Raw genomic sequence first — 15,440 nt, 5'->3', positions numbered from 1 at the left:
TTAAGCCAGCAGCCTGTCATTATATACTGTAGCACTTAAGTTTCTAATTCTACTCCTAGGCATTTACATATTATGCATCTTTAACTTACTGTATGTGATGTTTGTACAAACTGTTGATTCCAAAAATCTGTAATAAAAAGATAAACAAAGGTCATTACTTAGTTCAGGCTAAGGATATCTTTGTTATTATGAAACTTTTAGCTTAGGAGAGACCCAGAGGACTGAAAGGATTATAAAGTCTCCATGTATCCCTTTGGTCTCAGGATGACTTTTAAAATTTGTTCTGGCTACCACCAGATGTTTTATTTGGTTATGCAGAACCCCATCAGACTGATAGTGTAAGCATGCTGTATCACTTGTAAATTAAATGTATAGAAAGTACTGTATCATAAGTATGGCTTTATTCTCCACAGTACTGTACTGTACTGCATTGCCTCCAAAAGTGTAAATCAGACAGCAGTACGATAAACTGTATACAGTATGCTGGGACATACTGCTGACACACTCAGTTTTGACCCTTTAATTAAATTAAATATTTTCAAAATTTATTATTGGTATCTCGACACCTTTACTAATTTTATGGCAGGCTTTTCAAGTTGGAGGGGTAAGCTATAGCCTTCATTAACTCCTTAGCTAGACATCTCCCCTACATTATTTAAAAAAAAAAAAAAAAAAAAAAAAAAAAACTACTTTAAAATGAAAAAAAAAGTCTGTTGAAACAAAAAATAAATAATGCATCATCTGAATGAAGGGATTAACAAAGATGATCACATACTGTATTACAAAGGAAATAACATGGGTTCAATGGGGACAGTCTTCGAGAGATCACTAAGGCCAACCATATGAGCCTTTTTTTCACCCGTGTGATAAGCCTGCAAAATGAAGCACAACATGCCCATAATCCAACAGGCTTACAAAATGCATTATTAACTCAAAAACAGGATATATGAGGCAGGAGCTTCCTGTTGCCAGCAGTTGCAAATTATCTAATCCCCTGAATTGGGTGATCTTTTATTGCTAGCTAACCCCACACAGTCTGAGTCAGCTTAAGAAGGACTTTCCATAGTAGACTGGTTAGAACAGTGTTGTTTTATAACTATCTGTCTATCTATCTATCAATCTCTCTATATGTCTATCTATAGCCAGACACTCTTATACCATTAGGGGATGGCCACAAACAAATTCCCTCCATGATTACCATTACAACTATATTTTCTTATTTATTTAATAACCACTGAACACTTCTGTTCACTATAAACATAACTCCCCCCATTCAGGGTAACAATGCCACTGCATTGCACAAAAATGATGTCAAAAGGAAGCAAGTGTATCTTTTAACAATGATGAGAGATACCAGTTCAGTGTTGTATCTTCTTGCATACAACAGTTGTAGAGTGGGCTGTATTTAATATTATTCAAAATAAACCTCACTTTGATCATTAACCCTTTTAATAAAATAACCTACTTTGAAGTTTCATTTTTGCTTCCTCCAAAATATTTTATTCACCTCATGAATAACCTACTGTGCTGAAATATAGATAGGTTAGCTCACCTGGATTTGGACTGAATTCTCACCATTAACAAGTTAACCTATGCAGTTTATCTGACTTAAGATAATCCATCAATTTCCTCTTTGAATACAGAGAAATGAGAAAGCTGAGACAGATCAGTAGGGTATCACAGTAACAAAACTGAGTGTGTTGCAAGAGAAATCAGCATTAAAAATCAGACATGATGCAAAGCCAGTAGACAGCAATGAGTTTAATATACTGAGAGAAGAGATGATGACTGGATGAGGAGGGTTGCAGGTGTGATGTGTAGGGAAGTGCACCCAGAGGCCCACTAAAAATGTAGGATGCGGCCCTACAAGGAGCCCTCCAAGGTCCAAGCAGTGAAAAAACTCAAGATTACAGCCCATGGAAAACTCCCATCAAGTGAAAAGATCTGCACATGCTAGCATTGCCTGTGGTCTCTACACATAAATGTAAACATTTTCCCAATTACACAACCTGTTCTTTATTTGGTTCTGATTGTTACTGCTGTATCAAAACTCACCCTTTCATTACAGCAGTGTCCACAATGTTTACAGCTACCTGTACATACTGTAGAGTTCTCCAATATTTTTTCATTATCAATATCATCATTCAGTCATTTATAGCCCCAGAGGGAGCACAGGGGCCTGGAGCTAAACTATTTAGTCCCGACATTCAAAGTGAGGGTGAATGGTTGCACATCCTTGATACAGGTAGTATGTGAGAGGTGAATCACAACCATCTCTTGTCTTTCAATATATACAAGTGACATTTGGCTGGAACATCTTAATCCAACAGACCACCAGATGTTCATCTGGATACACGGTTGCCACCTAACAATGTAAATGATTTTCCATGATACAAAAACTTGACTTTTCACTATGTAGTTACTGAAGGGTTATAGTTGGAATGGGTGGATGGTGGGCAAATAAAAGTCATTATTTTACACCAGTGGTCATAATTATGTAGGATTAACTGTTATTGTTGTGTGATCATTCAATCTTTAGGGATTCATGCATAACTATAGTTATAGCTGTGTTATTCCCAGTCATTATTTATTCTCCGGACCAGTACTCTAATGGCAGTTTCAATGCCCCCTTAAGGTCATTATGTATCTCTTTTGAGTCCTTATACCACTGTTCCACTTGCATATAAGTATGCTTAATTTAATCCTGATGTCTCAGTGATCTGTTGGTACAACTCCTGGGTAGAAAAAAACGAGTTAAAATGCCACTGATCAAATGCAACAGCTGGCGGTTGGTTTTTCTGTCATGTTAATGCTGCCAGGAACACAGGTGAGTTCCTGCAGGTTACATGATCTGGCTTAGGATAGCTTAGCCTAGGGCCCTTTATGCCTCGAGCTCCTTGGAGCACTCATGGGGTAATACAGTGGCCCTTTTTTTTTTTTTTTTTTTTTTTTTTTTTTTTTAAAGAAAATAAACAATAACTGCCAGTTTCACAGTACGTACACGAGGTATAGGATCTATAGGTATAGTAAGAGTTAAAAATATTAACTCCATTCATGAGATATCATACTTCAGTGTTTTATTTTGGCTTATAACAAATGATATTCCAGTTTTCACCTACGGAAATCTCTACTCCTTAAAAGAAGTCATGGATGGATTACCAGCCTATGTTTCCAGAGGCATCAAATTATTAGAAAACATCCAGGCACCCCCGAATGAACTCATTAAGAGAACACCTGACCTTCAACCCAACTGGTTCATCAGGCCACAAACCTACCACACCACTACTGATGTGAAAGCATCACATCCCCTATGGTTTCTCCTGCTGCAATATGCACTTATTTTTACCTGTCCGTCCACTGAGTCACTGTCCTCTGTAGGAGTCTTCCTAATTGTAGAATTTCACAGGTTTCTCCTAACATTCCACCTGCTATCACTGCTCTTCCTTTTTCTTCTATTGCAAGTCCTCGCACCATCATATCATCTACCACTATTCTTGGTCTGTCCTGCTATGATGTTCCTGGTGTGTAATAACTGCATGCTGTGTGTTTCAAAGAGAAACAAAATAAGTCTGAGATGATGATGAACTTAATGACGAATACAGTACTAAAAATGAAAATTATATCCAGGGCCATATTCTCACAGGTTTGGGTAACTTCCTCATACCTTTTCCTTGGCCACCTAGTTTTCATACTGCACCTTCCTGTTCTCTTGTACAGTATTTGTCTTAAATGCTGAGGTTGCATAATTAATTAATTAATAAGGACTAGCACCAGTTACATAAATAACACACTAGTGAATATTAACACACTATGTTGAAATATATGTGTAAGGAAAAGAGATATTAGGAAGCAATCTTATCTGATGTGAATAATCTCCAATCTCATACAGTATTAACGCTTACAAAGTGTAGACTCATCAAAACTCCCTCTTTACACTTATCCACCAACACGAACCTCTAAACATCAGACAAGTGCCATCAAAACATTAAACACTCACTCGTTTATCTGGTAACCCTGCGTTAAGAGAGAAGCACTTATGGGAGGAAGAGGTCTAGGAAAGCTGATGACTCCCAACCCTCCTCCATCCGCCATCCCCACCCCTCTCACACACACCATTACCAGATAGATGAGAGTGTCACTAATGTTTCACTAGCAAGGTTCTCACATTCATAGGTTCACAACTCTGGGCGAGCATATAACATGTAATTTTCCTTGAGTGTAGCCCAGAACGAATGGTCCTTTCATTCCAGTAATGTATTTCTCATGTTATTCTTGCAGCCACCAGATGGTTTTATTCAACTTAAGGTGGGCCACTGGTAGAGAAGGAATTATGAAGGCCATATCTAACTCTTACAGTCCTAAAAGTCTCTTCCAGACAAAGAAAATGTAAAAGTAGCAAGAATAAGCTGAAAACTATATCAATGGGAAAAAGGGGTCATCTTTCAATTTGGTAACATATAATATAACACAACGATTAAAAAAAAAAAAAAAAAAAAAAAAAAAAAAAAAAAAGCTCCATACGACCCACTTCAATGTGTAGCCAACAAAGGCTGGGCTAGCACAGTACGAAACATTTAAGAGTGGGTGACTAAGCTCATTTTACTCTAACTTGGTCTAAAACTGCCATCACTACATCTTGAATGCTGAGCTGTTGCAATAGATAAGCGGTATAATTTGAGACTAGTTACCAAAAAGTGCTATGGAAGAATACAGAACATCAACAGTGGCTGATTCTGCTACTATGCTACGGAAAATAAGCTATAAAAAATCAAGACCAAATTAAAGTGACAGAACTACAGCCAAAACAAAAGGAATTCCATTAAGACACCCAAGAATGTTTGGTTATCGTTTATTTGGTACAAAGCGCAACACATCACAATGATGGTCCCTAACCCAACCAGGACAGCTCACACTAACCTTTCGTCCTGCATCCTGGCACAGCATTTACAGCAAGACTTCATAATGGTGAGCTGTGGTGTTCAGGTCACTGCCAATCATTGTGTGGCATCAATCAATTTACTTTACCACTGAGCCATAAACACCAGTGATAAGCATGTAAAATATGTGGAATGGAAACAGGTAAAGAGCTTAAGTTCTGTTAGTCCCAAAACTTAAAGAAATAAAGAAAGGTAAAAAGTTTAAGTTCTATGTAGTCCAAGAAATTAAAGACATAATGACCTTACTCCATTAATTATGGTAACATTTTTCAATTCACTCAGGTTACAGTAGGGAAATTCTCATCAAGTTACGAAAGACTTATAATAATGAAAGGGGTTGATGAAACCTAAATCTAACCCCTTCAGTTTGAAAAAGGAAAAAAATAATAAAAAATAAAAATGGTTGTAGCAAGAATAAATTAGAAACATGACACTGGACTACATGAGCTAAACTTTTTCGCGTGTTTCCTTTCCACCATTACCATATTATCACTACTAATCAGTCTCATATGATAAGCTTACACTTAATGGAACAACAATGACTTGACACAACCAATACCCTTGAATGAACAACAGTGACGACGCAAATTATAACCTTAAAGAAACAGTGGTTTGATAAAACTTATACCCTTTATAGCAGCAGTTGTTGTTGTGGCCCTAAATTCATCTGAAACATGAACCTAGTGGATGACAGGCTGAAGCTGCCGTCCATCCTCCTTTGGGGGACAGGGAGTGGGATGACCCAGATGAGGGATGTTTGTAGAACTGGGCAGGGGAGCCACCCAGTTATATTAGTGCCACCACATGAAGGCATTCCTCACCAGAACTGACCTATAACCTTAAACGAACAACACTGACTTGATGCAACTTAAAATGAGTCACACAGCAACACCAAGTGAAGCAGCCATTGAGTATCATGACCTTATCTACTGTCTTTACGCACGTAACTTTCAGTCACCAAACAATTAACACACAGTCCTTGTTATGATCCACAGATGGGTTTCAAAATATCACAACTTCTTCCATACCACTGGTACTGTGAACTGGGGGAAACTACCAAATCAGATGTAGAGGAAGAAACATGATTTTAGCAGACAATTTTTATTTATTTCACCATGTACTTAAAAAATATATATATATATATATATATATATATATATATATATATATATATAGATAGATAGATAGATAGATAGATAGATATATACTATAAAAGACAAACTATAACAAGGACTTACTGTGTCATAAAAAGCTGCCATAACTCATACACACCACTTCACAACCAGCTTGCATATAAAAGCTAAGTCTGGAAAAACACCATAGCAGCTGCAGTCTTTCAAACACACATACGAATCTATTTTAGTATTCAATATCCTTATCAAAAAGTGAAATGCAAAAGCTATTTAAAAACTTATGCTATATATAATTTCTCCAAACTTATCATCATATAAAAAGCTAGTACAGTAAAAAATACAGTACTATGAATCAAACTAATCACAGCCAGACTTTTCTGTTTACAAAATATACTTTACTGCAACTCTAAAATATAAAGTTTTGGTGCTGTGACCCTTTTTTGTGCTCAGTAGTGCCTCTAAGCCAAAGTACTTGTGAAAAAGTACAGTATGTCCCCATTTGAAGTCAATAATAATAATAATAATAATAAAATCTGAAATAATAAAGTCAAGGGTAAGTGGAGGCACAATATTACTTTAAATTTAACAACTATAATTGCAAAATGCCTTCTGGTCCAAACCTGAGAGTCTAGAAATACAAAAACACTCACTTCTGACTTCAAAATGACTATATAATGAATCAAGGGCATATTTTCTGACCACAAAGTACCTTCACAATAAATCATCCGCAACTTTAATGATGAATAGGTGCCAGTTAATCCACACCTTAATAACAAAGCAACTTTAAACAAGGGCTAACTGTACAGTACACAAACGGACAACTACCAAGATATATCAACTGCTACTCTCAAACTGCAATAGCCAGTGTAGACTACAGATTACTGCAGTTATCATCACAAAGACAATCTACAAACATTCTACTCAAGTGCTCAGCTACAGAGAAGATAAAAAAAAATACCCTGACAAACTACCAGAAACTTTGAAACTTCATAATTTTTCTCATACTTCAGTTACTCATGCAATAAATATGTTAGTGAAGCTACAGACTTGTACATCCCTGTCACATATTATATCGTATTGTACAAAAGATATTAGTAAAACGGAAACAGTATTTGCCAGCCCCATACCACCCCTTGAGGTGTTGGGCTAGAGACTAGGCTACTGTTATCCCATTACATAAAATAAATAACAAAATCTTAATCACCAAAACCTGACCAACAGATATATACCCTGTGAGTACTGAGTTAACACCTTTCGTCTATCCATCTATTTATCTACCATCCAATCCTATACTTCCCCATTAGAAGCGGAGGAGCCCGGGGCTAGGCAAGTTGGTCCTGACATTAAAGATGAGTGTGACCAGCCTCACTCATCCCTGAGTGGCATTACGTGAGCAGTAACCCCTACCACCCCTTGGATACAAACCTTCACCGGCTTAATCTGATTGGAGCGCCACAATTACCCACTAAACCACCAGGCGCCATAATTTGGTTATATGGTTACCACCCAGCATCATAAATGGTTTCCTGGTGTATAGGAAACCATTCGGCTTGTCACTCAGAGTAGAGTCACTCACAGGCAGAAGGAACAGGAAAGAATGAAGGAAAGAAAGACAAAGGAGGGAGTGTAAAGTCATCCGTAGGCAGAAGGACGAGGAAAGAATGAAGTAAAGAAAGACAGAAGAGGAAGGAAGGAAAGGAGGGTGGAGAGGAAAGGGCAGACGCCAGCGAGCAGCACTACATCGACACCTTTCATATGATGATAAATTTTAACATTGTAATACTGCTAACTCCAAACACTTTTATTCAGCTTAGGAGAAACATTATTGTAGAGGTAAGAAGCTTTCTCCATTAATCCATATATTATGAGAAGTCCTCCTAAGTTAAAAAAAAGTTATGTAGTAGTTGGAAAAAAAAAAAAGTCATCACAAAGGGTTAACAAGTACAGGCTGGTTTACTCAATTAGTTTCAAAGCAAGGTGGAAGAAGAAAACTCAAAAGCTTATACCATACACAAACTTAAACATCATCCATGATCCAAATATAAATAGTGTGCTAAATAAGTTTGTGTGGCCATCTTCCACATGCACACACGAATACACAACTGAAATATGTTATTAAGCAATCAATCTGCACCAATGACAGCTACCGGATCCCCAAAGGTTACATGTGCAAAGTTTCACTAAAAACATATCTCAAAGTTTGGACGTTTGTTCCCGACATATATACATACATATACAACCTTGATGTCGACCGTATAGTTGAGGATAGAAATTTTAATATATGATAGAATACACTAATATACACGCAAAAGAAATAAAGCTAGAAATGAAGACGTGCTAAGAAGCCACGTAAGCCAAAGAGATTGCTGCACTAAATCTTAATTTCCTGCTACAAATACAGTATTTAGATGCCAAGACTGGAGGTAATGTCATGTGAAGCTGCTGCAACTGCCATGACTAGCTGGATGGGATAATAAATTGCTAATATTTCAAATCTGAAGCCTCAAACTTTTCACATCTCACCCACAATAGGACTAGAGATGAAACTGTTCACAGTGACAAGATAATAGCTATTACTTTGCCATGTGAGTCTGCCTGGTGATGCAATTTATGAAAGTAAAACACTGTACTCTACCTAACACCATGAACTTCTACCACTGGAGGTGTGCATAAAGAGTCAGAAATACCAGTACTTAATGAAAATAAATATACTTGCATTTCATTTACAATACCTGCCATATAGCTCCAAATCATTTCATTAGCTTTCCTACTACCTTCTGCACAGAAAAAGCTCTCCAAGATCATTTACTTTCACTTAAACAAACTACAACTCATTTTCCTCAATTCCAATGCAGTTTTCTTTATTATTTTATGGTACTGAAGAAAACGTACAATACAATATTACTGTACTTGCGCTATGGGTGGGCTAATGTGCAAAGCTCTGAATTTTCAGAAACTAGCAATGCAGTCAGTCACTACTGTAAAACCCTTGTTATACTGGCCATTACATAGAAATCTACATACCAAGCAACCATCAAAATATAATAAGGCAATTTAGGGGAAAAAAAAAGTGTATAACATATTTCTTATGTTATCTCTTCGTAACTGCCAAACACATGAGGTGAAGCAACATAAAAAGAAGTATATACTGTATTATATCAGCATCTTATATATCGTAGATTTATCTGGCTACAGTCGAACACAGTACACTTCAATTACCTAATAAACTATATCCTAATTTATGACATGGTTTACTTGATACTGTGTAGGTACTGGCTATGTAAGACAGTTTCCTCCATGACTGAATTCAGTATAGCAAAGTTTTTACAGTACAATACTTCAAACTGCTACAGGAATCATGACTACAAGTACCAATGACCAAGGAAATACTGATTACTTTCTCTCCAAGGAAATACTTATTACTCTCTCTCTCTCTCTCTCATGCACACACACACACACACACACACACAAATATTGCACAAACACACCTCCTGATGTAATTTCATTCACCCTTACACACACACTCTCCCTCCCTAACAGTCTACTTGCACCAACATAAACATAAACACACTTACAATGGGTTCATCCAAAACTCATTTATTTCTTGGGTGGGAGTGCACAGGTTTCCTCACACTCTATGTCAGTCACACTCATTTCTTGCTTTGTCTTCTCACCCTCAGCTGCCTCTCCAACTGCCTCCTTCTTCTCTGGTTCTGCATCCAAGCCCAGAGCCTGCAGTGATAACGAGAAGTTATTTGGCGTACAGTAAGCTGTCATTGTGGGTCACCTTTTATGATACTTGTTTCTGTGGTCGTTCAGTAAAGAACTGTCTATGATCCTGGTCAGTTGGCACTGCTATCTCCAGACAGTTTCATTTAGCTTCGAGAAACTTTTCAAACTAGATGGCTAAATACAGCTTCCACCAACCCCCTCATATCATTGCCCCCCCAAAATGAATAACTGTCTATGGTCATTTTAAGTTAACCTGGACAAAATTTTTGTCCTTTTCATATGCCTCAATGGCAGACAAAGACAGTACTACAGCTCTTCAGCCTTTCACATCCCCTCTTTGTGACTAGTGCCATATCCCAGTATTTATCTATTGCTAAAACTTAGTACCAGCATTCATGATGGGTACTGTAGATGTCAATTTTAGGCCAAGTTGGAGTAAAAAGCATATAGTAGCAAGAATAAATCAACTGAATGTCGCCCAATTCAAGGACTTAAAGATCCACTGCTACGTAATAAAATCTAACTTAGCTTGAACCACTCTTAAGGCCATGTCCACACTAAATGCTTGCTGGTGCAGGTGGGAGTTCTGCATCAGTATAACCCACAGAAATTATCGCCCACATCTGTACATGTCCAGTGCAGCCCCTTGCATGGGTTATGGTGATGCAAAACCCTGCTGCATCTGCCCGTGTCATCAAGGATTTGGTGTTGACACAGACTTGCTCTTTAAGCTTCAGCTGACATCATTTAAGGTCTGAGTTGACTGAAAATATAAACTTCAGACCCTACAATGGCAATTTCTTTGTTGAACCACAGATAATCATATCTAAGTCTACTGTGTTTACACTGACTATATATCATGTACTATACTGGATTTTTTTTTAGTAATAAACAAGTACTGTATGAGAAATTCAAACATCTTTCATTAAAACAAATAAACTGAGGATATGTGGCACATGGTCAAAGAAAGTGTTGACTCAATAGCTGATGCTCGTCCAGGATGCAACACAGCACCCCATACTATCAAGCACATTATGCACACAATTGCTTGGGCCAACAACACAACATACACTCCTTGTGAGCTCTGTGGGAAAGCCCAGTCTCGGCCATGGCCTTCCTTAGGGACTCGGGGCTGTTCGGTCAGACTACCTAGGGAACAACTACTACTACTACTGCTACAAATAAACTGAATATGTAACAATGGTTAGCCCCCTCAATCGGTGACACACTGCACACTCTTGCAATCTCCAAGTTGTTTTATTCCTTAGGAGAGATTTTAGTAACTGAAGGTGTTAATGTATATAAAAACCAATGAACTCTTCACTAGTGCACAGGGTTCTCCTTAACTCTGTAAAATCACTAGACAGCACTAAGAATAAAACACTATATCCTTGCATTGAGAGGGTTAAAAACTAAACTCCTATATATATAAACATAATTCCAGTGGACCAATAAACACCATATATAGGAAAAACCCAGATGACTTCCTCATCCGCAAATTCCACAGTTGTTCTGGCCATTTTTCTTCCACGACAGTTTAAGTTAGGCTAGTCTGTTAGAACCTGGTTTGCTTTGCTTTAGGTAAGGTTAGGTTAATCTGTTTGAGTGTGGCCTGATTAGGTTAGGTAATGTCAGATTAAGATGGTTTGTTTGGGTTAGGCTAGGTAAGGTTATGTTAATTGGGAATAGGTAAGAGTTTTCCATAAATACAGCAAGAGTGATCGTCCAAGGAAGCGGTGGGGTAAGGTCTGGAAAACAAAGGAAGAGAGAATACCAACAGTACGTCCTGTGAAATGGACCGGACACTCAGTCACACGCCATTCAAGTACTCAAATTCCTCACTCTACTTCATAGGCCTAACCATGTGCACACATACTGGGGGTACATTTGTCTTTATGGATGCCCTTCATATTACTTGCCAGATGTGTCAATCCAAAATGGCTTACAGTATGGAAGTACAAGCTCCCACCCCACCTGAAGTATGGCTGCATTGTCAGCATGGTCAGCTGGGTTATCTTGCTTGAATTCATACAGAATCTTCTCCCCACGTCCAGCCACCACCAGCAGACCACCATTTTGGAAACCGTCACCCTTCATGTCACCCTTCAGACCCAGCTCCTTGGCCTGGTAAGGAATAACAATTAGTGGAGAGTATGTAGGAAGAAAACAGTGCTCATGAATGATGAAATTTAGTCAGTACGGAACATGATGATGGATGAGAAAATGGAATTGTGTCGCACACCATGTGCAGTTAGAAAATGGCACAGCTAAATGATGAGGAAAAAGTCAGTGTGGAAATTTGGTGGTGGGGGGTCATGTTTCTGAGTCTCAGGCAGAGATTACACAGTCCATTCTGTGTCCCAGCAGTCCTCTTCCAGGCAACAGATGGTGCTGTACAATTTAATACACCAGCACTTTGACACTAATAACCATCACCCTCAATGAATGCATGTTAGGATGGCCTCATTCATGACTGCTGTGATGATAATGCTGATGGTGTTTTTTTGACATGTCACTGGGTCATGCGAAAAACCTGTTAAGACTGCCTTAACTCCTATGCGCCGGCTGACGTGTATAGATGTCACGATTTTGGGCGTGGAGCAACGCTGGTTGACATGTATAGCCGCACGCATCATCCCACCACCCCTGAACTTTAATTTACACTTACTCATTGACGGGACCACTTGGAGATGTGGGGGTCCTTTCATTTGAAAGAGGAAGAGTTGGTGAGTTTTATGTATCTTTAATTTTTTCTTTAGCTGTTATAGTTTGACAGATGTCAGGGTTTAAAGTAAGGGTATTTTTTTCAAAATCACAAAATCCCCTGCAGGGAGGAGCGTGTGACATCGGAAACCCCCCGGCGTGTAGGGATCAATTTGAAATCCTACACACCATGCCCTACCCCACCCAAAGGTTGATCTTGCATAATTTTTAATGACAGTCTACCTCCATACCACTTACGTACAGTATGTTATGCTGAAGAATGGTGAGGAAAATGGTGTCAATGTACAGCATGCTGGTGAATGATGGGTAGATGGCAGTCACTACTGTACCAAACAACAGCTATTCTTCTTGACAATACTCTCAAGCAACCCTTATGTTGTGTTCATTTTTGCACATTACAACTTGTAAAATTTATATTTTTGTAATGCTGACATACTGTTCTGTATTTGCATAAATAACACAAAAAGAAGTACTCATATGATACATCTCAAAATAAACTGATGATGATGATGAGGGGATAAAGAGTCTAATAAATCAAGAGTAAGGCCAAATAAATAAATGAAGTATGATACAAAATTAAAGTTTACAGTGCATTACTAGCCAAACCTCCTGAAGGCGTTTAGTAAGTCAGCATTTCGTGACACAATGTTAGTCCTCACTAATAATCTGTTCACTATATGACATCATTCCTAAGCTCAATAAAGTCACCCAGTGGTAAAATGAATAATTCAGAAAAGCTCAGCTCTCTTACAAATGCAAGGATCACAAGAGTGGGCTTTCAGCAACAGCCCCACTACCTTCATACATGCTTTAGATGCCTGATGGTTAAGGCACTCCACCTGGATATGGACTAAAATAATCTAATTCTGAAGAATGGTTGGGGTTATTACTCATAAAATGCCAAGGAGTGAGCAACTGGTCATTCGTGCCTTGCTGTAAATGTTTCAACTGAGTAGGCTAGCCCAAGGCCCCTATGCTCCTCATGGGGCAATACTGGGGAGGAGGATGAAAGAATGTAAGGATGGTTATCAGGCCGAAAGGTTGTTTAAAACTCTTTTGCTGGATAAGGTCTACACAAAGTTAAATAATATGTTTATGTTGCAGCAGAATTAAAACAAAATACATATATAAAGAAATTGTTAATATCAACGTAGGATCTACAGCAGTAAAATACCAGTACATTACCTTGCGTATAGTATCCCTGGCCACTTTAGCCACCAATGCTGGCATCAGACTGAGAACACTCAGCCTCTTGAATTTAAGTGCCTTGTAGCTTTTCTTGTCTGTGTCGATGTACAGTTCTGCAACAATGATAAAAGCTAATGTTTATTTTCCATCACTCTCCCTCTTCTAATCGAGTCATACCAAACAAGATCCTTTTACATACAGAATGATTACTCAGCAAGTCCCAAATTTAATCTCAAACAGTAATGAAAATGTACAAATCTAATAATGCACTCAAAGCTGGATAATACATTTTCCATCGGTAACTTTTTACAAACTCATCATCATATCTACAAGTCACACCAATTCAGGCAAGACTTAAGAATATTATCTATCTATTGCCAGACGCATCAATCCTGTAAGGGGCGGCCACAAACAAATCGCCTCCCTGTCCAACGCCAGTTCATTACCTTGCTCTCAGCTCACACTCCCCTCTCTCATATACCTTTCCATTCCATCTCTCCATCTCATCCTTGGCCTCCCCCTCCCTCTCCCCCACTCCATCTTATTCCCATACATTCCTCGCTAGTCTCTCACTCTCTTGATTATTTACACAATTTAATTCTTGCTGAATCAATAAAATGTAAACATGGATCTATCACGACAATGAAAACGTATGTCCACACCATAAGTTTTGTTTTATGAGTGGATCAGAAATTTGAGTTGGTTTGTGCTATACAAATCTTGATATGGAACAGGAAACCTACTTGCCTAAATAGGGACATCACCAGACTGGGGGGGAGGGGGTCTTCTGGCAGTAGCTCATCATCTACTAACTTCCCATCAATGAATTAAGTATAGTGAAGATGTATATTTGGGGGAGGATGAGTTTGACTGAGGGCAGCCTGAATGCAGAGGAAAAGGTGACATAAAGGTAATTCATTTGTAGCCACCCCTTGGACCTTAGCAACATACAGGTCACTCCCCCACATTCGCAGGACCTCTATTTATGGATTTCTCTGGGAACTTGTCAGCTACATAATTTACCCTAACTTCTTATAACCATACCCACTGAAAACTTAATCATTGCAGTTTATGAAACAGTAGTTCACTGTATATTTTGTGATATTTTATGCTATTCCCAGGTCCCAGAAATGGTTTTGAAGGTCTTTGTCCACACTGCCAAGGCAGTCCATAGCAGTCATCAGCAACTAAACTACCCCAAATTCTTGTAACCATACCGATTAACAACTCCATTATTATTAAAGTAAATATACTGTATTGTATACAGTAGTGCAGTATATGTCTGTGATGTTTTATACTGATTTCAGGTCCCTAAACTGATTTTTAAGGGCTTACGGGAGTAATTTGATACTGTATGGGCATTTTCTGGGAGGAACATCCAAAATTTGCAGATCCCCCTCATTCATGGTGGCGTACCCCCTAACCCCCACAATTACGGGGGGAGACCTGTTTAGTCAAAATAGACAGAAATCATTCTTCTTCCAACTACTCACCTCCTTCAAAGAACTTTCCATCAATGAAATCCTGGACCCCTAACTCCTCCAGGCCAATGCCAATAAGTCTGACTCCGGCCTTGTTCAGCTGTGGTGCCAGGAGACTCAGCTCCCGGGCAGCCACACGGCAGAACATTCATCCGAACCGTCGCATGAAGAACAGCACACACCCACCATCGCCACTCCAAAAGCTGCTCATTTTAACCTCCTGAGTGAGATAATATATTCATCTA

General features: G+C 38.6%; 1 protein-coding gene across 2 annotated transcripts in view; it reads right to left on the bottom strand.

Annotated features, from left to right (window-relative positions):
• Positions 1-3,285: 3,285 nt before the first annotated feature.
• Positions 3,286-15,440, bottom strand: part of LOC145402540 (prostamide/prostaglandin F synthase-like) — a 14,129-nt gene continuing 1,974 nt past the window's right edge. Inside the window, exons 2-6 of one of the 2 annotated variants that reach the window (XM_080274542.1) lie at positions 15,208-15,415; positions 13,712-13,827; positions 11,777-11,926; positions 9,646-9,802; positions 3,286-3,539 (exon numbers count right to left, since the gene is read on the bottom strand). In XM_080274542.1, coding sequence (XP_080130668.1) covers positions 9,668-9,802; positions 11,777-11,926; positions 13,712-13,827; positions 15,208-15,343 — 537 coding nt within the window. In that variant the 5' untranslated portion in view covers positions 15,344-15,415 and the 3' untranslated portion in view covers positions 3,286-3,539; positions 9,646-9,667. Of the gene's footprint in view, positions 3,540-4,833; positions 9,803-11,776; positions 11,927-13,711; positions 13,828-15,207; positions 15,416-15,440 lie in introns of those variants that run through there. The other variant, XM_080274541.1, reaches the window with a different exon arrangement.

This window comes from Coenobita brevimanus, chromosome 58 (genome assembly GCF_032717465.1).
Source record: "Coenobita brevimanus isolate Jiangsu-jjx chromosome 58, ASM3271746v2, whole genome shotgun sequence".
Classification (NCBI taxonomy): domain Eukaryota; kingdom Metazoa; phylum Arthropoda; class Malacostraca; order Decapoda; family Coenobitidae; genus Coenobita; species Coenobita brevimanus.
Note: the sequence above shows the minus strand (reverse complement) of the source record. Positions and strands in the feature narration are given on the sequence as shown.